The sequence below is a fragment of the Cinclus cinclus genome, chromosome 6 (assembly GCF_963662255.1).
Source record: "Cinclus cinclus chromosome 6, bCinCin1.1, whole genome shotgun sequence".
NCBI classification, from domain to species: Eukaryota; Metazoa; Chordata; class Aves; order Passeriformes; family Cinclidae; genus Cinclus; species Cinclus cinclus.
Genome location: NC_085051.1, coordinates 42,604,399 through 42,626,365, shown reverse-complemented (window position 1 = coordinate 42,626,365; position 21,967 = coordinate 42,604,399). Strand labels below are relative to the sequence as shown.

At 37.1% G+C, this 21,967-nt stretch overlaps 1 protein-coding gene across 3 annotated transcripts in view; it reads right to left on the bottom strand.

Moving 5' to 3' along the window:
* TSHR (thyroid stimulating hormone receptor) overlaps positions 1-21,967 on the bottom strand; it is a 42,835-nt gene that overhangs the window by 8,350 nt on the left and 12,518 nt on the right. For 2 of the 3 annotated variants that reach the window (XM_062494324.1, XM_062494325.1), the window contains 4 exons: positions 11,569-11,643; positions 10,327-10,401; positions 7,558-7,635; positions 6,475-6,543 (listed from right to left, as the gene is read on the bottom strand). In XM_062494324.1, coding sequence (XP_062350308.1) covers positions 6,475-6,543; positions 7,558-7,635; positions 10,327-10,401; positions 11,569-11,643 — 297 coding nt within the window. Of the gene's footprint in view, positions 1-6,474; positions 6,544-7,557; positions 7,636-10,326; positions 10,402-11,568; positions 11,644-20,719; positions 20,795-21,967 lie in introns of all 3 variants that reach the window. The other variant, XM_062494323.1, reaches the window with a different exon arrangement.

Here is a 21,967-nt window from a genome sequence, read left to right as displayed (position 1 = left end):
GAAACAAACAAAACACAGTGATAAGGGAAGTAGTTATCCATTGGTTACTGAAGAGCTCGAGTTTACTTGCCTGTACAGTTGTACAAAAGCAAAATGTATAAAGGCCATCCATTCCCAACCACATATTGAAGCATAATCAGTTACTTCATTTTCTGTGTACCCAAGAAACAAAATACAGGTTTTCCATTTTGAAAAGCAATTAAATTCCTCAACAAATACTTTATTTTGGTAATTTTATTATCTTTGTTCCAAATTATTTTTTCTCACTGTCATAAACATAAGGGCACATGCATAGAACAGTGTACCTTCAAGTAGATATGTGTAAGGATGAGGTGAAATAGTTTTGTTTTGTCAGAATGGAGTATGGGGAAATATGTTATGGAACGCATCATGAACAAATAGAAAAAAAACGTTGTTTCAGTTCATGTTGTTTTCAGTTCATGAACTCATGATGTTGTGAGTTCAATAAAATCTTTAAATGCTTAAAAATTGCAATAGTCAAGTGCAGGTTTCTATATACAGGCCAAAACTTAAGATCAAAGTTTTGTTATAAGAGCAAGGAAAGATTGGGATGTTTGGTACCCCATTGTAAATATTTACAAGCTAGCTAATAAGGTAGAAGGTGCAGTAGTAAGATAGTCACAACAGATGTCAGAGGGTGTCTGTGAAGTTCACAAAGTCACAGAACATTCTGAATTGAAAGGGACCCACAGGGATCATCAAAATCCAACTCATGGCCCTGCAAAGAATGGCCCAAGAGTTGCATCATGTGCTTGAGACTGTTCTCTAAACACTTCTGGAACTCTGTCAGACTTGGTGCTGTGACCACTGCCCTGGGGAGCCTGTTCCAGTGCCCAACCACCTTCTGGGTGAAGAACCTTTTCTAATATCCCACCTCAACCTCCCCTGACATAAGTTCAGCCCATTCCCTCAGTTTCTGTCACTGGGTACCACAGAGGAGAAATCAGTGTCTTTCTCTTCTCTTCCCCTCATGAGGAGGTTGTAACTGCAATGAGGTTTCCTCTCAGTGTTCTCCAGGCTGAACAGACCAAGTGCCCTCAGCTGCTCTTCATTCATCCCCTCAAGGCCCTTCACCATCCAGCCCTCCTTTGGACACTCTCTAATAGTTGAATATCTTTCTTACATTGTAACCAAAACTACTCACAGTGAGGCCATACCGGTGCAGAGCAGAGCAGGACAATCCCTTCCCTTGCCCAGCTGGCAAGCTGTGGCGTGGAAAACATTAAGTAAAGATTCTAATCCTGTCCTGGTTGAAGTCATTGGCAAATTTTTCCTGACATTTACTGGATATAAACTTATATTGATCACCATAGTGAGAAATGAGAAGTAAATGCACTTTATCTGGGTTGCACAACAGAAAGTCTTAGGGAGCCAAATAATGCTTCTGGCATGTTATTCATTGGACATGACTCATGCCTTAAGCTTTGTTTCTTACAGAGGAAAATAGTTTATATCACCTTCTCAGCTGTTGTTTGAAATAAGCTTTCATTCTTTAAAAATATGGCATTCTAACATCATCTGGTGTTTGTGTTTTCTGAGAACTGATTTTCATATTCTGTAAATGGCACACTACTGTTGTGAGCATTTCCTTTAGTGTGCAAATCTCCTTATGATTTTGTCTGCGAAATGAATACAAAAATTAAAACCAGAACAACAGTTAACGATTTAATCCAAGATTTCAACATCTAGATTGTAGTGTTGAAGGACACAAAAACCTGCTTAACCTAATAAAACCAGTCTGCTTTAGTAACTAGACACTATTATACAACCAGTTAATTGCTTGTCCAATTTTGAAATATTTTCTCCTGATGGTTGAGTACCATAGTGACTAACAAACCTGAAATATAATAGCTGATATGCCTGATGAAAATCTTCAAAGTTACAGATAGAAACAGCTAGAGACTTTGGGAAGTACAGAACCACGTGTTAGTAAGGAGGGGCTGCAATGCTAGCTGCCAGTTTTCACATCAATGAGTCAGGCCCATCAGAATGTACAATTTCCTGATGCTAATTGGTTTCAGTTGTTTAAGCCCTTTTATTTTCATAGATACTGCGTTTAAATGGAAAGAGTAAGGCTTTGATAAATACTAATTTGACAAAGAAAGCTTATGGAGAGTCAGTTCCTTCTGAAAGCACCATTAATTCTGTTGCTACTGATAGCTAAATGATACAGAATGTCATTTAAATTCCCTGCAGAAGAGAAAACCACAACAGTGGAATTAATACATCCAAACAAATCTTAGAAGTTTTATAAATCACATAATTAATTTCATAGCCTCAGAGGGGGACCCTAGTGTAATTGTAATTTTGGAGAGTTGGTGTATGGCAATCAGATACACATGAATACCCCAGTGCAAACCACAGGAAATCTGTAGTAGTAAGTGCAGAATCTGAAGCAGGAGATGCTGATATTTGTGTAGTGCTGTAAGTAAATGAAGGCCCTTTTTGATGTTTTTCAATCCAGTCAGATAAGTAAAGCACCTATACTTGTGTCTAACAGTCTCTACAGACTTAAGCTCCTGGGTAAGGGGGAAGAATATTGCATTAAGACACCAGAAAACACCATGACTGCAGGGTGCTGAGGAGGACCTTCTGAGGGCATGAAACACTCACAGGACATCTCAAGTGCTACGTAAAACATATGCATCCAGCTGGATTATGAAATGAAGGTTAAAGAAAGAGAGAATGGGCAAAAAAAAGATGTATTGGTAAGTGAACAGTACTAAGGATTCATCATACGATTTTTCTGCACAATTGTTTATCTTAACTCTGAGCTGTGCCAAACATGATAGGTGAACCCTGAAAGTGTATACTAAAGTAAATATATTCTTTTGGAGTTTATTTTTGTGATTAGATTTTGAGATTGCACACTTTCCGCTTCAGTAATTTAGATCTGTAAAAGCTCATCACAAATATATTTTGCCATTCTCTGAAAATACCTTTTAAAAACTCTTCTTTCCTCACCAATTACCTTACAGAAATAAACATTGGTGCAGCAGCACTACTTTGCAGAAGTGATGCAGTTTATGGACTTTAATGATGGGTTAAGATGAAGGATTCAAGTGTCACATGAGTGCTTTTCAGTAAAAGTGTCATTCAGCCCTTCATTCCTGGTTCCTTACTTCCCTGCCATTATAAAACTTACACAGCAGTACTGTGGTTTGCTGTTAAACAACAGTCCTTGTTGGATGACAAGATCAATTAGGAAGAGCTGTTATTCTGTATGATAATGGGAACCCTTTATCCATGTTTTTTCACCTATTACTTGTATTAATTTTTTTTGGTCCCCTTTTAATTACATAGGCATTTTAATGCTGCAGAAGTGGTTGAAAGGCATAATGCATAGTAGAAGGTAGCCTCCAAGATTCCCAAAATGTCTTCTGATTTATGGATGGAACATGAAGTCTTTGAATAATTTGCCAAAAATTTATTGTTGTTTTTGCTTGTTTTGCTTTACTTATTTTTGTCCTTGAGATAATAATTCAAAGCACATTCAAATTTCCCTCACTCTTTTTCTATTAGTTTATTTTTGCTCCAGTTTTTCTTAAATTTAAATGGCCTTGGATCAGACTCAGAGAAAAACAGGTATTTCCTTCACTATACAGTGGTAGATAAACAGGAGTTCAAATTAGAGATGTCAGAATAGAGAAAATGAAATATTTGCCTCTTACATAAACTTAATGTTGCTGCTAGAAACAAATCTCCAAGCCTGCACTTAGCAAAATTATACTTTATCCTGTCACATGGTAACCAAACTACTTCAGAAAATTAGTTTAAAAGTTTCAGTGTAGTTTATCAAAGAGATAAAGGCTTTACCACTCATGTTCAGCTCCCTAGTTTTCCATGTACACCTGGAGTAGTACTCTGCTCCAAGTAAATGTCATATGATTTAATTAGTAGAAGAGTGTTTGTTGCAGTAAACTATTTTTACTGCTGGTAGATAAACCCATGAACGTAAGTCTAGTTTTAGTTATTCTGTTGATGGTTTTTGTTGGATTAGTCCCTTTTTCTATTTATTTTTCTCTTTTCCTTTTCCTTTTCCTTTTCCTTTTCCTTTTCCTTTTCCTTTTCCTTTTCCTTTTCCTTTTCCTTTTCCTTTTCCTTTTTCTTTTTCTTCTTCTTCTTTTTCTTCTTCTTCTTTTTCTTCTTCTTCTTCTTTTTCTTTTTCTTTCAATTTGATTGACTAGTGCATCATAGCCGGTCTCTGGTAGGATTCACGTAGGATCATAAATCCTAGAACATATCAGGATCCTAAACATCATAGCATCCAGCTCCCAAGTCTTTGCAGGACAATGAAGAACAAAACCGTGACTATGACCATTATCCAGATGCAACTTGAACTCTGACAGTCTTGGTGCTGTGACCATTCCCCTGGGGAGCCTGTTCCAATGACTGACCACCCTCTGGGTGAAGAACCTGCACCTGACACCCAGTTGAACTTCCCCTGATGCAGGTTCATTCTGTTCTCTTGTGTCCTATCACTGGTCACCAGAGAGATCAGCACTGCCTCTCCAGTGCCCCCCTTGAGGGAGCTGTGGGCTGCCACGAGATCTTCCCCTCATGTTCCCCTTCTCCAGGCTGAACAAGCCAAGTTACCACAGCCACTCCTCTGAAGTCTTGCCCTCAAGGCCTTTCACCATCTTGACTGCTCTCCTTTGCACACACTTAAGGGTTTGATATCCTGCTCATATTGTGGCTCTCAAAACTGCCCCCAGTAATCAAGGTCAGGCTGCCCCGGTGCAGAGCAGAGCAGGACAATCCCTCCCTCCCCTGGCTGGCCATGCTGTGCCTGATGCACCCCAGGGCAAGGCTGTCCCTCCTGGCTGCCAAGGCACTGCTGACTTGTGATCGACTTGCCATCAACCAGGACCCCCAGATCTTCTGTAGGGCTGCTCTTCAGCCTTCCACTTCGTAATGTATGACCAGGATTACACCGTGCCAGATGGAGAATCCAGAAATAGCTCTTGTTAAATTTAATATAGGTGGTGATTGCCTAGCTCTCAAGACTGTCCAGATCTCTCTGTAAAGCCCTCTACTCTTGGCCTTAAAAAATACTTACACAATTACAATTTTTTTTCCTAAAAATAAGCAAACAGTATCTACAGAGGCTAGTATATGCTGTCTGCTTCTCTACTTCCCCATTCAATAAAACAGAAGTTTAGGACTTCAGATCTTCTAAAACTACATTTTCATTTGATTCTTTAATGATAATGAGAATTCCAGAGGACAGAAGCGATAGCATCTGCATACTATGAGAGAAGCATAAAGAAAAATTGCTACAAAATAGTGTCCAACCTGTGTTTTGTCAAAATGTAAGTAATGGAAGAGCCAACACAGTTCATATATTGGCTAAGGCCCGGAAAGTTTCTGGGTATTGCTGAGTACTGCATGCAGCTTAGAGGGATTCAGTCAAGACACTGGCTTTATTTTGCCATATTTTACGTCTTGTGATTTCTGTGGGCACTAGTACAAACACTATGTCTTCATGGAAAACTTCCTTTTTCATGTGAAAGTTTAAAGTAACTGAACTACTGTGAATAAAATCAGATCTCTTCCAGATCTTTGGTTTATGTCAAACCTTTGAGACTTTAAGAAGTCTAGCTAGCTGCTATGCTAAAATAGGCAGTTTGAAAAGATTAGGACCATGTGAATGATGTTCTTATGGAATTCTTACAGAATTTAAGCCTAATTTAAAATAAAGTACTAAAAATAATAATATCTATCCTCACGTGTCTCTGTTTAATTTAAGAGCCCACTCTGAAGAAATCTCTTTACTCATGAGAGTGACAGACTCTTCAATAAAACTTCTGTAGGACAAGAGTAAACTCTGCCAAAGTGAATGGAGTCTCTAGAATTGAGATTTATTCTCTCTTAATGAATGAAGCAGATGATTTTGGGTATGGTGTAAAAAGGATATTAAATCAATAAATATTATTTTTTCAAAAAATACAATAAGAAGTTGCAGGAAAATATGGAATGGTTGGTTCATGCTTTTGGGATGTGCATCTCATTTCCAGTGCAAGTGGCTGGTTCCTCTGAGTTGCTCCACTTACACCACTCTCTTTTTTGCATGTAAGAGATACCTGTGAAAGAACTGTTACCATCAGTGCTACACTTACTAAAACAGTCATGTAAAAAAAAAAAAAAGCATAATTATCTTCCAAATTGTCTTAGAAAAGTTACTGATCAAACAAAATCTTACTGTAGCCTCAAACCAGAACAAAACTCACATTGGAATTACTTGGCATAATTTTATTTCTGAGCTATAAATATACATACGAAATGAAAGCACATTGCAAAAGACATTTAGCAATTATATTCTTGCTGGCTGAAATTAACATCCTCTCTTTGCACCTTAAAAGTAATTAAAATAAGATACATATTTCAGAGCCTCAAATAAGCAGAGAAGTTTGGGATTTTTCTTCTGAAAGAAGAGAACTACCTGCTACTTACATAGCATCCAGATTGGTCCCATTAAAAGCATGGCCTTGAATACTGGTAAAGCCATTATTGTAGAGTTTACTGCAAGCAAAAAAGAAATTACATCAGTTTATTTTGGGCTGCTTCAATACATGAATACCTAACATTTTATGCATCATTTTTCTTTGCAACAGCACATTTATGGATGGGTTAATTTTAGTTTCTTGAAGAAGCAGTAGTTACCATGCAAGGTCAAACAAATGCTCAGAAGCATTCCTGAGTGCACCAGAATCAAGGATACCATATGGTATCATCATCAGGTGTGTCATCTACCTCTTTTTACAGCAGTGATAGACTAAACCACTTTGCTATAATTTTCCCACACTTAAACTAAAAGCAAGGAAGCAAAATCTCTCTAGGATGATTAAGGAAGGCTAAAGGAACTAACAACTAGTAAAAAAGGTCTGATTTTACTATCAGGTGTGCCTTAATTTTTTAGAATTCATTCTTTTACTCCCTTAGGGTAAAAAGTTGGGTTGGTTTTTTTTTTGGTTTTTTTTTTAGAATTTCTTTAGAATTCATCTGTTCACATTCTAATGCTCTTTCTCCCAGTTCAGGTCATAACCCCTTACAGTAATTTCACTCCCATGAGCTTTTTCTTGTGGCTCATATTGACTGACTTGTATAACTGAACTTTATTTAACAATTTTCTTTCAAATATGACTCTTTTGATGTTTGCCATACATTAGTTTCCATGGTATGTACCACTCAGGTTGAAAATTAGTCAGACAGTTATAACCCTGCTGTAGTTTTACAGGGAGAGAACTTTGCAGACTTTCTCCTTTGATTTTTTTTTTCAAATATAATCTTTCACTAGCACTAGAATCATAGGAAAACAAAACCACTATAGTCAAGCCAGTTTAAAGAAAAAGGCAGGACTGATTCAAATAGCTGTCAATTACAGAATTTATGCAAACTAGAATATAGGTACTGTCTGTCTGTGGTATTTCTCTCTTGCAAACTACTAGAGGGTAGGACAGGAATAATTTTACTTTTAAGCATTTTAAGCATTACCAGAAAGGTAATTGCCTTGTAACTTAAACTGGAAGAACTTACAGGGTTAGAGATTCATTACAAAGCCCATGGAAAGCATTTGCAGGCACTGAAGTCATATGAGGATTATCTGCAATTTCACTGAAAAAGGAGACAAAATATCACAATCAAGCATCTGCCCAACAGAGCATCTGGAGAACAGCTTTGTTATTAAATGTTCTCTGCCTTGATAAAAATCAAAGTTTAAAATGTAATTATTTAAGTAAATGAATATTGATGTATTTTAATATATTATAAAATAAATAAGTCATATTTATTTTATTATAAATTTATATTTATTCAAATAAATAATTTAAAAATAATAACCTGTTTAGTATTATCTAAGGCCAGAAGATACATGTAGGATGAAGAATTGAGCATATTCCAGCATCCAGGAAGACAGCTCATGAGGTAAATGGGTTTTGTAGTTCTGGTGAGGTGTGCCAGCCTGTGAGATGATAGTGGCTAGTGGCACAGACAGGTCCCTGGTCTCATGAGCCAGAGAATAAGCAGAGTGAGTAAGCATTAGCTGCAGTGTCAACTGAACAGCCCACATGGCTTTAGAGCTGAAATCTTGCTCTCTAAATTCAGATAAGATATCAGATAATACATTATTGAGGACAGAGGCATTTTACTTTACAGAAGTGCAGCTAGCACATCTCTTTCACTAGTAAGCAAAATAACTTACCAATTCTTCTCACCTCTTGGTCCAAAGGAATGTTTCACTACTCATTTCTTAAATACCTTATTTTACTCCTACTCTGCAGTCTTAATAAGTACTATGTATCTTCAGACCAAAATTCTGTTGTAACAAAAGGGAAAAAGGAAAGCTAAAGAGATTTACTGTTACTAAACTGGAGAAAGGAAAGATGGAAAACACTGGTAGAAACAAAGGGCAGAGCAAAGTCTTTGTCCTTTTCCTGATTTTTCCTGAATAATATTATAGTCTAGAAAAGAAAATACTGTGCAAAGTTTTCTTTTTCTTCAGCTTGCAGATTAGGTACACATAAAATCCATAGGCTGAGAAGTCCTAACAATTACCCATGTGCCAGAAATAACTTTATTCCTTTTCTGTGCTACATTTGTGCATATATATGTGCTAACACTGAACAGTACCACAACCGTTTCCATTCCAAGTAATTTTCATTGCAGGTGGTTTCCACCACAAATTATTTGGGTTTGACATTTTGCAGATTCTTCTTTTTTTTTTTCCTAAATAAATGTTTACTTATAAGTTGCTTGACCTCAAAGGCAAATAGTAATATAATAAATGGATTTTCCCCAGCTATACCTTATTCATTATTTAGAAATCTATTATTTTTCAAGAGCATTTTTTTCCTTGATGGAAGAAACAAAAAGTCTTTCATTGAATAGCAATATTTAGAAATATATATCATAGAACTATCGTTCTTGGAAGTACAGGTCTATTCTTTAAAAACTCTGTGCAGCATATAAGACCTATATTTATCTTTTGTTAGTTATCATTATTTAAAAAAAAATCAAGGCAGATGTAAAACAATGTTTGGCTTTCTGCCAGTTAGAAAAGTACTGAATTAGTTGGAAGTAAGAACACAGATGGTTGTATAAACTGCTTTGTTTCATCTAGCCTGTTCAATTCTTAGTTCTCTCTGCTATACAGAAGTAGATCTAGCAGAGTTTTCAATCTAAGCTGAAGCCCTTTTGGTCTTTGAGAAACTCCCTAATAGTTTTCAAGATGTAGTTACATCTCACTCAGAGCTCTGACTGACTCAGGTTTCAATCTTGGAGGCCTACAGCCAAGGTGAATGTGTGTTAGAACAAAACTTATCTCTCAGAAGATCCTTGGAAGGGAAGAACTCATTGCTTCCTGCAGGTCTACACTTCTTTAGCAGAACCAGCAGCATTTCTCTATTGCTCTGAGGTTCATCTTGCCAGTGGCAGACCATGAATGCAGTGGGAACTGACCCTTGACCAAAAAACACCACTTAGCAGCACTGAAACAAGGCCTGCAGTAGATCATCAATCACATCTTTGCAAATCACCTTCTAACATAACACTTCTCATTTTTAATTGCCTTTTGCCTAGCCCATCCAGCATTCAAGCCCCTGCTACAATATAAGATTTCTAACTCCTCTCTGGGTCCGAGTGACCAAGATATTTTTACCTTGTGTCAGCCTGCAAGTCTTCATCTGAGCTCCTCTTCCTCCTCAGCTTGATTACAACCCAAAATTCTGATAACACAGGTGGGTGTTGTCTGTGCTTTTTAAATACCAAGAAACTCCTGCATATTTTAGAGTTCAAAGCAGAACTCTTTGTTTCTGCAATTCCTTTAAGGATAATAGTGGGAGACCTCCTTGTACCCATTTGCATTCCCATTCTCTTTCTTCAATAAATTGTTCTGCAGTTTGCTTCACCATGGCAGCATAAATTTGTTAGAGGAATTTTGATAGGATGATTTGATGTTAGCAGGATGTTAGCAGGACCAGCTCAGGTCCCGTGTGTCACACTATTCTGACTTCACATTAATTCAGGTATTGCACAGCCATTGCAAAACCAAGAACAAAACAGGGCCTGTAGAAGTCGTGTATCAAGAATGTGCTGTGTGTCTGTGTCTCTAATCCAGGTCAAACGTATAGTGCTAGGTTACCTGGCATTTTCCAGATTTGGCGCTAATGATCATTGAAATATTGCTTGTGGAAAACTGCTTTGTCGAACTTAAATTGTATTTTTCTCAAAACCAGAAGCTTCCATTATGCATTTTCATGTGGTCCGAGGATGGCAATATTCTAACCAGCTGTGAGGACAGATACTTACAGCAAAAAATTCACATCAAATGAATAGATTTTGTTGAGGTCTGGAAATACTTTGAGTCCAGTATTGAAAATACCACTAGAAGAAAGGAGAAACAGAAAGAATTGCTGCATCACTGAACAACAACCAACAATGTATTTAAAGTATTCAACAGAGCAGGATGATTATTGCACCCTCTCTATTGTTAATCAATTCATTTATAATCAACTGTCCAAAACAGAAGGATGCAAGAACAACACAAAAATTAAAAATACCGGGCTTATAAATTACAGAATCTAAAAAATGAGAACATAGACTAATGAGACATCCAGGCAGATCTGCAGATCTGCATCTTGTGAGGTTGATAGGAAGAAAATCATTAAAACTCTGGTTTATTTTAACTTGTGAGATTAAGGCTGTTTCAGTTAATAGTCTGGACCCCCAAATCCTCTATCTTTCATTGATGCTAAGAGCTGTTCATAAAGCTCTAAAAAGGGAAACTGTCTTAAAATGTGAAATGCTTGAAGTCCCTTCTTTATGAATTCCTGTAGAGTGAAAACAGTAGTTTTCCATTTTCAAAACTATGTTCCTGTAATGGAATTTTTTACTATTTTCTTTTTTATTGCTTTCACATCTATAGGAAAAACCTGGATAAATCTCTCCTCCTTGCCACTGCCCCCACCACACACACATGGAGGCTTTTCTTCCAAATATTACTCAAAATCACAGAAGTTTATTTAGAAAATCATGGGAAATTTTCAGGATTTCTTTCTGCCATAGAGGTCATATGAAATCAGGGGTCTATAGGTGAGCTTTTCACATTTGGCTGACAGGTATGCTTTAAAACCCTGTGCAAATGTCTAGTAAATAATAGAGATGTGTGTATATCTGTTGTGTTCCTTCTTCCCACTATTTCCTACAAAAATAGAGTCAGACAGCACTTACCATAAGAAAAGAGCTAGCTGTGGAATTTCGCCAAGGAATATTAGTGTATTCTAGATATTTAATGGATAAGACAAATGGGAAGACTACTGATGAATTTGTGAACATGGTTTCCTTTCTCACAAAAGTAGTAAGAGTTACAACCCCTACCCTTGCTGGCTTTGTCATTAGAATAAAGCAACAGGGGAAAACACAGCAATCACTTCTAAAATCAAATGCAAACTTACAACACTTCTATAATGTAAAGAGTAATTTGTGAGATTTAAGTATCAACTATTTCAGGAAATTTATACAAACCATCACATACAGGTGCTAAATACTTACAGATATTTCAAAAGTGGGAGGTTCTTAAAGGCATCTGGATCTATGTAATCCAAGTTTCTCAGATAACGAATTTCACTGTAAAAAAGGGAGGAATGTTGATAATTAATATTTAATAACTTATCACAAAATAAATCAGCAATGATGAAATGAAATTTCAGGGACCTAATTCCTACAACAGGCTTTTTGTACTGGCCAGCACTAGCTCAAGACCAGAGCAATTTTACAGTGGTGTATTATCATCTGAATAGGTGCCATCCTGGGGTCTGGCCTTTTGAGGCAAGGGGACAAGAAGTACCTAAGATTTGATTATGGATCCTTTGTCTGCATGGTCCTAAAATCAATACAAATAGCTTGTGGTAATATCTGTTACTCTGAACATGGTAAGGCTTTTGCATCTGCAATGTTGAGTAAAAAGAGGAAAAGTAAACCCTTCAGTATTTGTATATAAGAATTCTATGAAATTACAACCATCTATGCACCTTTTAATTTCATGTGCAATTTTTCTGCTTACTTTCTTCATGTGTCTGAGAGGATTTTGGTCTTTTTCCTCCTGTGTCTTTTATAGAACTCATCAAGAGATGGCTCACTCACTTAAATTAACTTTGTTCTGAGACTTGAAATGGACACACCATTCACTACATAGCCATGCCCAGCAGTGTAGAGGATAGCATATCTCTTTGCTATATAACAAGACAAGACTTCATTCCTTATATCTTCTGTTCACTGTTATGTCTTTAAATACTTCTACCCAAGAGGCACCTTGATCTGCAAATGGCCTTTTAGTCTGCACAGGTTGAAAAACCATCCTGACACTAATCACAGCTATGACCACGATGGTGCTTTCTGTAGGTGTGTTGGTGGAGCTGCTGCCAACACCATCATTGCCTGGAGTCATGACTCTTCCACATTTTTCTGAAATGTTTGTCTCTTCGCTTGGTACAGTTTCCCTCAATATTTCTCATTCCTCTATTTTCTAGTAGATTTCTTTCACCAATAACAACAGTCAGCAGTCTGGCTGCACCAAGCAGATTCTGCCAAGAGGTAGAGATAGATTCAATAGACCTACCAATTTTCATGTTTTATGAAAAAAATCCCTCCCCCATCACAGGCACACTTCTAATTTCTTAGACTCTATAATTTTTCTAGAAGGGTATAGATGGTTTTGCATGTTTGCTTCTATTTCTTTACCTTAAATCAGCTCTGGACACTGGTCTCATAACACTGCTCAAACAACTCTCAGCCTTTCTAGAAATAGAAATCATATAGAAAGAATGGTGCCAGGCTTCTTCCTGATACTAGCAGGGGAACAATGGGTCTTAAGAAAACATTTCTAGCTACTTATATAGAGAAATTTGATAATGATGACAGATTTAGATAGTATGGTGGTGCAGGTTCTGTGGGTGATGTTCCAGCCTTAAGTCAGTCAAAGAAGTGCTGCTACTGGACAGAGACAGAACCACAGAATCACAAAATCACAGAATGACTAGGTTGGAAGAGACTTTCAAGATCATTGAGTCCAACCCATGCCCTTACACCTCAACTAGACCGTGGCACTGAGTACCAAATCCAGTCTTTTTTTAAACACATCCAGGAATACTGACTCCGCCACCTCCCTGGGCAGAGCATTCTAGTACTTGATCACTCTTTCTGTAAAAAACTTTTTCCTAATATCCAACCTAAATTTCCCTTGGTGCAGCTTAAGACTGTGTCCTCCCATTCTGTCAGCTGCTCCTTGGAGAAAGAGACTCAATGGGCAGAAACCAGTAGTATTTAATTTACCATGGCCTAATTGTGCCAAGTAACCTATATATTATAAAAATCAGAACATTTGGATTTAAGACTACCTCTGCCTCTGGAATTATTTTAATAAAATCAACCCGGACAACTTGTCTAAGAAATAGAAGTGGGAAAAGAGACAGAGATTAGTAGATAAATCACAATGTAGACACTGGTACAAAGACTTCAATCCCTCCATATACTGTTGTACTGACAAAACAGGTCTGCTTCACCTTTCAAGTCATCAAGTTTTCGCTCTGTTTACTAAAACACTGCAGGGAAATGAAGATTTACCTTTTACTATCATGTTAAACTGATGTCATTAATTGCTATAGTACTGCTACTGTAATGCTGCATTCAACTGTTCTTCACATCTGTCAGCTGCTTTGAACTGTAGCTGTGTTTCTGTATTTAAAAGAAATCCTCTCAGTGTCAGTTTCTTACTTCTCTCCAATGATTTTATTAGTTATGCAGCTATCACACTCCCAACAGTGGAATTTGCTTCATAAACATTAACTAACATATTTTTTCCATCACTAACTGCTTTCAAAATGTTGGACTTGTGAGCTTCCTGGCCTGATACTCATCTGTGGACCAGCCTTTAGCCTGGAAATGGATAATGCATTGGAGTATCAAATAGTCATCAGGTTCTGGGTTGTTGCTAGTCATAGTATTCTATGTAAATTATTTGGATGAGAGTACTGGAAATAAGAATTCAAAATCAGCAGATGGTACTAAAATTAAAATAAAAAATATTGTAATGAAATACAGTTTTGATTTATTAAGTATTTGGGCCAAGAGAGGATATTTGCTGATTTAAAAAGGCAAATGAAAAACTAATTAATCTGGGAATAAAATATTTTAAACAGCCAGATGAGACAGCACAGTTGTGAGAGAAAATCTTAAATTATGTGAGTGAGGGAATCAATATGATTCAACTACACATTGGGAAAAGGTTTATATCCCTGCTGTTCAATGTTCTTGAACTGGTAATGTTGGGATTAAAAAAGAAGTTTGCTTTAATATATATGTATTCATATTTACATTTCATCTTACACTTTGTATTACAGAGGTGTCTTAAAGCCCAAAGGGAAGAAAAAGCAGCCAGCCAGGCTTAGAAGTGTCTAGTCAAAATAGATGAGAGAGGTATAAAAATAAAAGGTGATTTGACAAAAGTGAGTGTCACACTTAAAAAAAATGAGGACGGAAATCCAATTTTCCCTACTTCCAGTCAAATGTGCCTCCTGCATTTGAATGGCCTGAATATGTGGCCTCTCATTTTATCTGGGTAAAAAAGAGGAAGATCTTGTGTGCCGTGGATAAATGTCAGTAACACCAAGACGACCATGACACACAGCTGAGCTGCAAAGAGTAGATTTATTCCATCATGCCCCTGGCTGGAGGATTCAGAACGAGCAAGTAGAGACACATAGACTGCTAGGCTCAAATCAGCAGGGGCAGAACAGTGACGCCTGAGTCCTGCCCTACATATCAAAGGGGACCTGGAACACGTGCAAATCTTCACCAGGCTGTGTTTTACAATCTCTTATCTCCTTTCCCTACTTACAAAGCTAAGCCTATAAGAAGAATGCTTTTAAATCTTTCACAATTTTCTGTTATCATGTGAGAAAACTTCACTTCTTTATTAGACTAAAAACAAGCAGAACAAACACAAATACATGAATTCTCTGAAACTGTTTTCTAACATCTCCCCGAGATGCAAGATTAGTCTCTGAATGAAAACAATTCTAATCCAATTTATTTTACTCTCTTCTTGCCACTCTTCTCTTTTCCAACCCTTTCTTTCCCACAAATTCGTTTCCATTCATGAACTGTGCTGCTGTCCTTGTTTTAAATACTCAAACATCATTAGTCTCAGACCACTGGCAGAAATTCCTCCCTAAAAGCATAGATTTAAAGAATATCTATTGCTCTATTGATACTGGAGTCTATGAAGTTAAGCCCATAAGGAGGAAAGATATTTGAATAGTTCTGATCTCATCAATTAACAGGACAAACTGAATTTTACAATTTCTTTTACCGTAATCAATCATGACTAATATACTCAAAGGCACATAAATGTTTTAGGATCCTAATTTTCAAACTGTAATCAAAAGACTGCTGTGGTGTAAAGATTAATCCCAAAAGGTCCATAAAGATAGAAGAGCGAGTTGATTATCAGTAAATTCATTAAGCAGGGTTTACACTTTTCTCATTTGTCTTCTATGATTTGATGAGTTAAAAATATTGAAACTTGTGAACCTAAAAAGTTAAGGTTCTTTGAAAAGCATCTCTAGGAAAACTATTAGGTGCTTAAGGTGCCTAAAATACAGATAAAGCCAAAGAGTATACTTAAAATGCCTAGTAAGCTAGTTCCCAGATATCTAAGTGCCTGCGGAAGTTGATTTTAAATTATTTGTGAAATGCAACTTTGACACACTCTACAAATAGAAAAATCATGGCATACAGCATTGTAACAACTCTGAGTCCTTCTGGGCATTAAGTGCTTTTAAGATATAAGAATACGTGAGACAGTAGGTATTTTTGTTGAACATTAATGCAAAAAGGCAAAAGGTGCCCATGAACAAACATTTCACTTTGCAGTCCTTAGATTACTTAGAGATGCTCATAAAGAAAAGGATACTGCTACTTACCCACAAGCTAAGAAAATTATTTGTGGAGTATTTACAAAAGTATTTAAAGTCCTTTAACAAATTCTACTATATTCTTGGAAGTATAGAAGCCATTTAAAGACTGGCTTATTTGTGCTTTAAAGACACTTGATGTCTGAAATTTTTGTTCTGGCACTCAGACTAGGAATTAAAAATGTACTAGGTTCACAATGAAATCACCACCTGAATGTCCAAAAAACAGCAATTCACTTTTCCTTTTTAATGAAAATACACAAAAAACTTTATCACATCAAGAATGGATGTGCAGAGAAAGTCACTTGAAGTTATAAAGATATGTGTCAAGACTTACAAATAACTATCAACTAATGTTTAGTTGCAAAGCTATAACTACTTAAAAATCCAAATGAATCTAAAAATGAAACTAATAGAACTATTCAAATACTAGACTAATTAATTAATTAATTAAGACATATGTTTGCCAGCTAACTTTTCAGAAAGGTTAATGTGCTATTTCAAATTCTATCTGAATTTGGTAACATTAAAAGAAGCACAAATATTTACATATTTAAGGGGAATCTAAATTTCATTTACCAGATATGTTTTTCATACCCGCCTTGAAATACTGATACCTTCTTGAGTCTGTTTAAGCCCAGAATTCAGAAATTGCAAATCTGGCTTTAGAGTAGCCATATAACTATGTTATGCTGAGATACCTACAAAGACTAAGGATATTGAGGTCAGCAATTGTTAAATGTTTTAAATAAGCTTTTATCATTCTCTTGTAATAACCTGGGCCCCCCTCTCTGCGTTCTGAGACTTACTTTGTCTGTAGCTACTTTGGCTTCTCTTACTAGTACATCTGCTTCCATGTTTTATTCTCCCGCTGCAGCCAAACCATCCATGCAATTTCATCTGCATGCAGCTGTTTAAGCCTTTGCAGCACTGGCACCTGACAGCTGGCTTAGGCTCCCGACAGCCTACTCCCTGCCTCCAGTCTGCAGATTTTAACACGACTGTTTTGCACAGCACTTATCCCAGCTCTGAATTTCACTGCAGGTACACAGCATTCCCCCACAAATCTCTTCAGGCTTCCTCTCCAGTTGCTTCTCTCTTCTTCCTGCAGTGCTGTATCCCGTGGCCTGGCATCACAAGCTGTCCAAGAGGATGGTGGGACTGCCCTGGCCCTTGGCTCCATCTCCCTGCAGAGCTGCAGAGTGTTCCCTCACCAGCTCTCCAAATGACATCACATATATGAGGGCAAGCTCCTTGAACCATAACCTCTGGACTCGTTCCCAACTGCTGAGAGGGGTTTTTATGTGGTTGTATAAGGGGAGAGTGTCTTATGAGTTAGGAGAAGAGAGCTGGGAGAGACCAGGGGAGGATAAGCCAAGACACAGAGAAAGGAGGAAAAGAAAGAATGAACTTTGCTGAGGTTCCGTTTGCAGGAATGTTTCCCTGAGAAACAGAGACCTAATTGCAACAGGTTTTTATTTAGTGTAATGTTACAAAGCTTCAGCTCTACTAGTAAGGCAACTGCACAGAGACAATGGTTGGTAATCCGACCCTTTCACAGTTACATTTACAAAAAATACAAATACATACTTATGTAATTGTATGAGAGACAGTTCTGAATTTGTAAACAGACATCCTTAACAAAGGTAAATACAAGAAGAGGAAACAATAACTAATTGTCAGACCAATTAACGCAATTGGGGAGAAAAAAAAGAACAGCGACAGTTTGTTCCTTATTTACATCTTCATAGAGTGGAAATTTTGCAATTAATTACCAGCAAAACGAGATGTGACTCATTAAAATACAGCAGGTGATAAGTATCCTTAGTTTGCAGAAGTTGCTCAGGACTTGAAAGGTATGGATTCATAAATATATGACCCATGCTTAAAGAGCTGAGGTCTGGAAGGAACATAAAGTCAGGATAGAGGCACATGAACCAAATAAGGACTGAGAAAATGGATTGCTGAAAATCGAGGCTGAAGTGCAATAACTAAGCTTGGCAGGCAGATCATGATGAACACAGGATTCCTATTCACATAACACTTGGCTTAAAGCAAAGCATTAGTTCCTCCCTTCCACAAAAGCTGAATTTTCTCCTAAGAAGTTCTTATGTCTAAAAACAAATGTTTTGAGAATGAAACTGTGTGTAAAATTTCAGTTAGGGTAAAAAGATTATTTACATAAAGATGCACTTTATGAAAATTCAAAGAAAAACAAGCTGTAAAAATAAAACTCTGAAATGACTTTTCAAAACTGTTAATCTCAACCTCCTTAATAATACTTTGTGGTAATCTTAACCTAGTATTATTTGAGTAATAATACTTTAAAAATACTATGTAAATAGAGAACATTAAATGAACGCATAGCACAAGATACAGCTTTATCCCTGTATAATCCTGCAGTTTGGAAAGTAAATCAAACTCAACAGTGATAGATTTTAACAAATCAAGTTATAGAAACAATTCATAAAAATTATCAAATCTATAAATTGCTTTGTTTCACATTGTATATGCAACTGTCTAACTTATCAGATGCTTGGATATTCCCTGATTAAATCATACATGTGCCTTACTTCCAAACAGATTTTATAAACCTGGCAAGGTTTATAAAGGCACTTTTGAGTGGAAGAGGTGGCCCTTCTTTGTGGGCTGTCGGCAAAGGCTTGAGGTTTTCATATAACTTTTGTGAGCAGAGTTCTGATGTTGTGACCTGGGTAGTATTTTTGGCTCTTGTGCAGAAAAAAAAAAAAGTGTTGTATGTCTGTGTACAGTTTCTCTTTTGGCAGTGCTTTGCAAGAAATATAAGGGGTCCCACATTACCATACCCTTGTATAGTGGAGCAGGAAACATTCCCTCCATGCCCTCCCCACAGCCTGTGCCAGAGGTGAGATGAGAGTAGGTGCCTGTGAACTCTGCTGACTCCTGCACAGACCTGCAGCTTCACACTCGTGGACAACGCTTTCAGACCTGGGGGCTGGAGTGGGTGTGATAATGAGGTGATTTTGGAGCTTTCTGGAGCATGTTATCTTTAATTTCTAATAAGGTGAACCACAAAAGAAGTACCATATGAAAAATTTGTAGAGCATAGTGGCAGATGCTTTCTTTATTCATTGCTGATAAAATGTGCTGCCAGTAAATGTTTCATTAAATGTTCGTTTGTGTTAAACGAGAAATTTTAAAGACACAACAACTATGAAAGAGGAAGAGAGAACTTGGACACAACAGGCCTGGAGAAAAAAAATCTACAGAATAGGGAATGTTATTATTAGCAAAGGTAAGAACCAATATCACACCAAAGCCTTGCTGTGAAACTCAGGAATACTACTGGAGCATGTTGTTGGCCTGGAGTAGATCTCAGGATCCTGCACTCTGCTTCTAGATATGCCAGTCAGGTTCATGTTCTCTTAGAGCAGTCACACTCTCCAGCATTAGTTTCTCTCTTTATCTTCATTAACAATAATTATATTTTTCTCCTGTAACTTTTTTAGTCTTTCTCATTCACACAATGTAAAGTAAAAGGAAAAAATATCAAGAAAAAGCGGTGTTAAATCATCATCTACTTCAATCTCTTTCTCTGAGTGAAGATTAAATAGATCTATGCGATTTTAGATCATATAGCCTTAAAGGCCTGCAGTAGTAGAGACAATGTCTCCAGGAAAACAATTATAGTGTTTATTTATACTAGCCATAGGAATATTTTCCCTAGAGGCTGACACGAGTCTTGTCTAATCTACTTTAACATTATTATTACTTTTTCAAACATTAGTGTGAAAACGGGTGGTAACTTTCACCTCTTGCAACAACCTTGAAAAAATCAATCTGCCTCTGGTATGTTTACTTTCTGGACACAAAAAACTTTTTTCTCTGACAATGTTTTCTGGATCCCTGGTGACCAACAGTACTGTACCATGGAACCTCTGCAAACAAAAATCTCTGAAATATGCCTAACTGTAATTCAGCTGAGCTTTACAAAAGTGGCATACTTTCCAATACCTCCTTTGGATGAGTAATGGAAACATGGAAGAGTACCAGAGAGAGGATGGATCCTATGGAGCTCTCTATTCAATACATTACTTTCTCATTTTGACAGGGTCCTGATGACCCTAATGACAAGAATTCTCTGGATGCATCCTACGAGTTCTGTAACTGCCTTTAGAGCATCACTTGGTGAGGATTGGTCAGAACATGAGAACAAAAAGGTGTAAAAACACTTCCCAGAAACCTTTTTACATATTATTCTTGTTCCATTTAATAACCATATAAACACTCTTCATTTTACTAGTGCACTTTCAGAATGATTACTTATTCTTCATGTCTCCAGCTAGTGCCATTTTGCTCTGTGCTTTGGTCCTTCTGATTTTATTTCTGATGCTTATATTACTGTTTTACACGTACCTGCAGTAAATTGACAGAAAGAATTCTTAGTTGCCATCTTATTTCAACTTGACATCAAGCTCATGATGCAGTCCCACTAGTTTCTCACTACATTTACCTACATTTCTATGGGAAGATACAGAAGAGTAAGGGAACCAAAAAGATGTATGGAAAACAAACAATAAAATAAGCTCAAAGAAGAGGCTGACTCATTCCTCTTAATGGAGAAAGAAAATGAGAAAAGGAATATTTAGCTACATAGGAGACAAAAATAACTAACATCATCATGTATGTTATTTCTACACATTCCAAATTTATCTCATTACTGTATTCATTTATATAATTACAGTACTTACATGTGAGTGACTTTGCTTAAACTGTTGAAGGAATGGGCCTCCAGACTCTGAAGTGTTTCATCTATGGAGATGTAACTAAACATCAGCAAACAGAAAAATAAACAGGTCTCAGACACTGGGAAGCCACAGCTAGTGCCCATCATGCCACTTCATTTTTGATTTTTCATTTTGCCATCTCATTATTTTCTCATGCAGCTATGATGACACTCAGAAAGAGCCTGAGAGTGCAGGGTTTAAATCAGATCAACACTTGGCAGCAACTACAAGGCCCTCTCCCAGCCCTTATTTTCTTCCTTCTCCTTCTCTATACCTTTCTTTGTTTTTTTCCAACCTCAGCATCCTCTGTATTGCTGCCCACCAGCAACACCCCTGTTGTCCTCTGCTCCTGATGGAGAGCAGTTTGGTGACACCTGGGGCACTTCAGGAGAGGACAAGCAGGAGCAGGTAAGGCAATGGAAACTGAGTTGAGGCTGTGCTGTATCAGCTGGCACTGGACAGCACAGAAGGTGCAGATGCATGCAAGGTGTGGGGAGCTGTGTGGTGGCAGTGCCTGTGGGACAGCACAGGGTGGGAAAGGAACTGTGTTGCACAGGAAAGTGTGCACAGGGCAATCGTACTTTACATGGGGCTGCTGGTAGAGAGCACTGTGGGGTGCTCCTTTATGTGGAAAAGCTGTGGGGAAAACACTTTGAGGAGTTACAGACCGGGTGTTAGTGAGGTACTCGTAAATGTGACCCCAAAGCATCACCTTAAACCCAGAAAGAATGTTCCTTAACCTTGACCTTAAAAGTACTGAATGTTCAATATGTCCTTAAGGTAAAGCCCTGTTACCAAGATTTAGTGTATTTGCATTATTAACAGTAGAAACCAGAAATTTCTCTTACATTTGAATATCCTATAAAACTTTTTTTTATTCAGTGATGCTTTTCTGAGAGGACTTAGCTTTGCAATTAAGCATGTAATTAAAATGTATTTTCTTTCATTCATGTGGAAAAGCAGCACAGGGGAAAAAATATCTACTTCTGGCTATCAAGAGTACATAGACATGCATTCATTTAAGAGAAATTGTAGCTCTAAAAATTTTGTTTAAACAACTAAATTTTCTCTTCAGTACAGGCAAAAAAACCCCATGTTTATTTGTGGAAATCATATAGTAGACACCATATAGCAAAATGAACTGCTGTATTTTGAACAGTAAACATGGTATATATTACCCTTGAAAACTTAAAATTATATTACCCTTGAAAC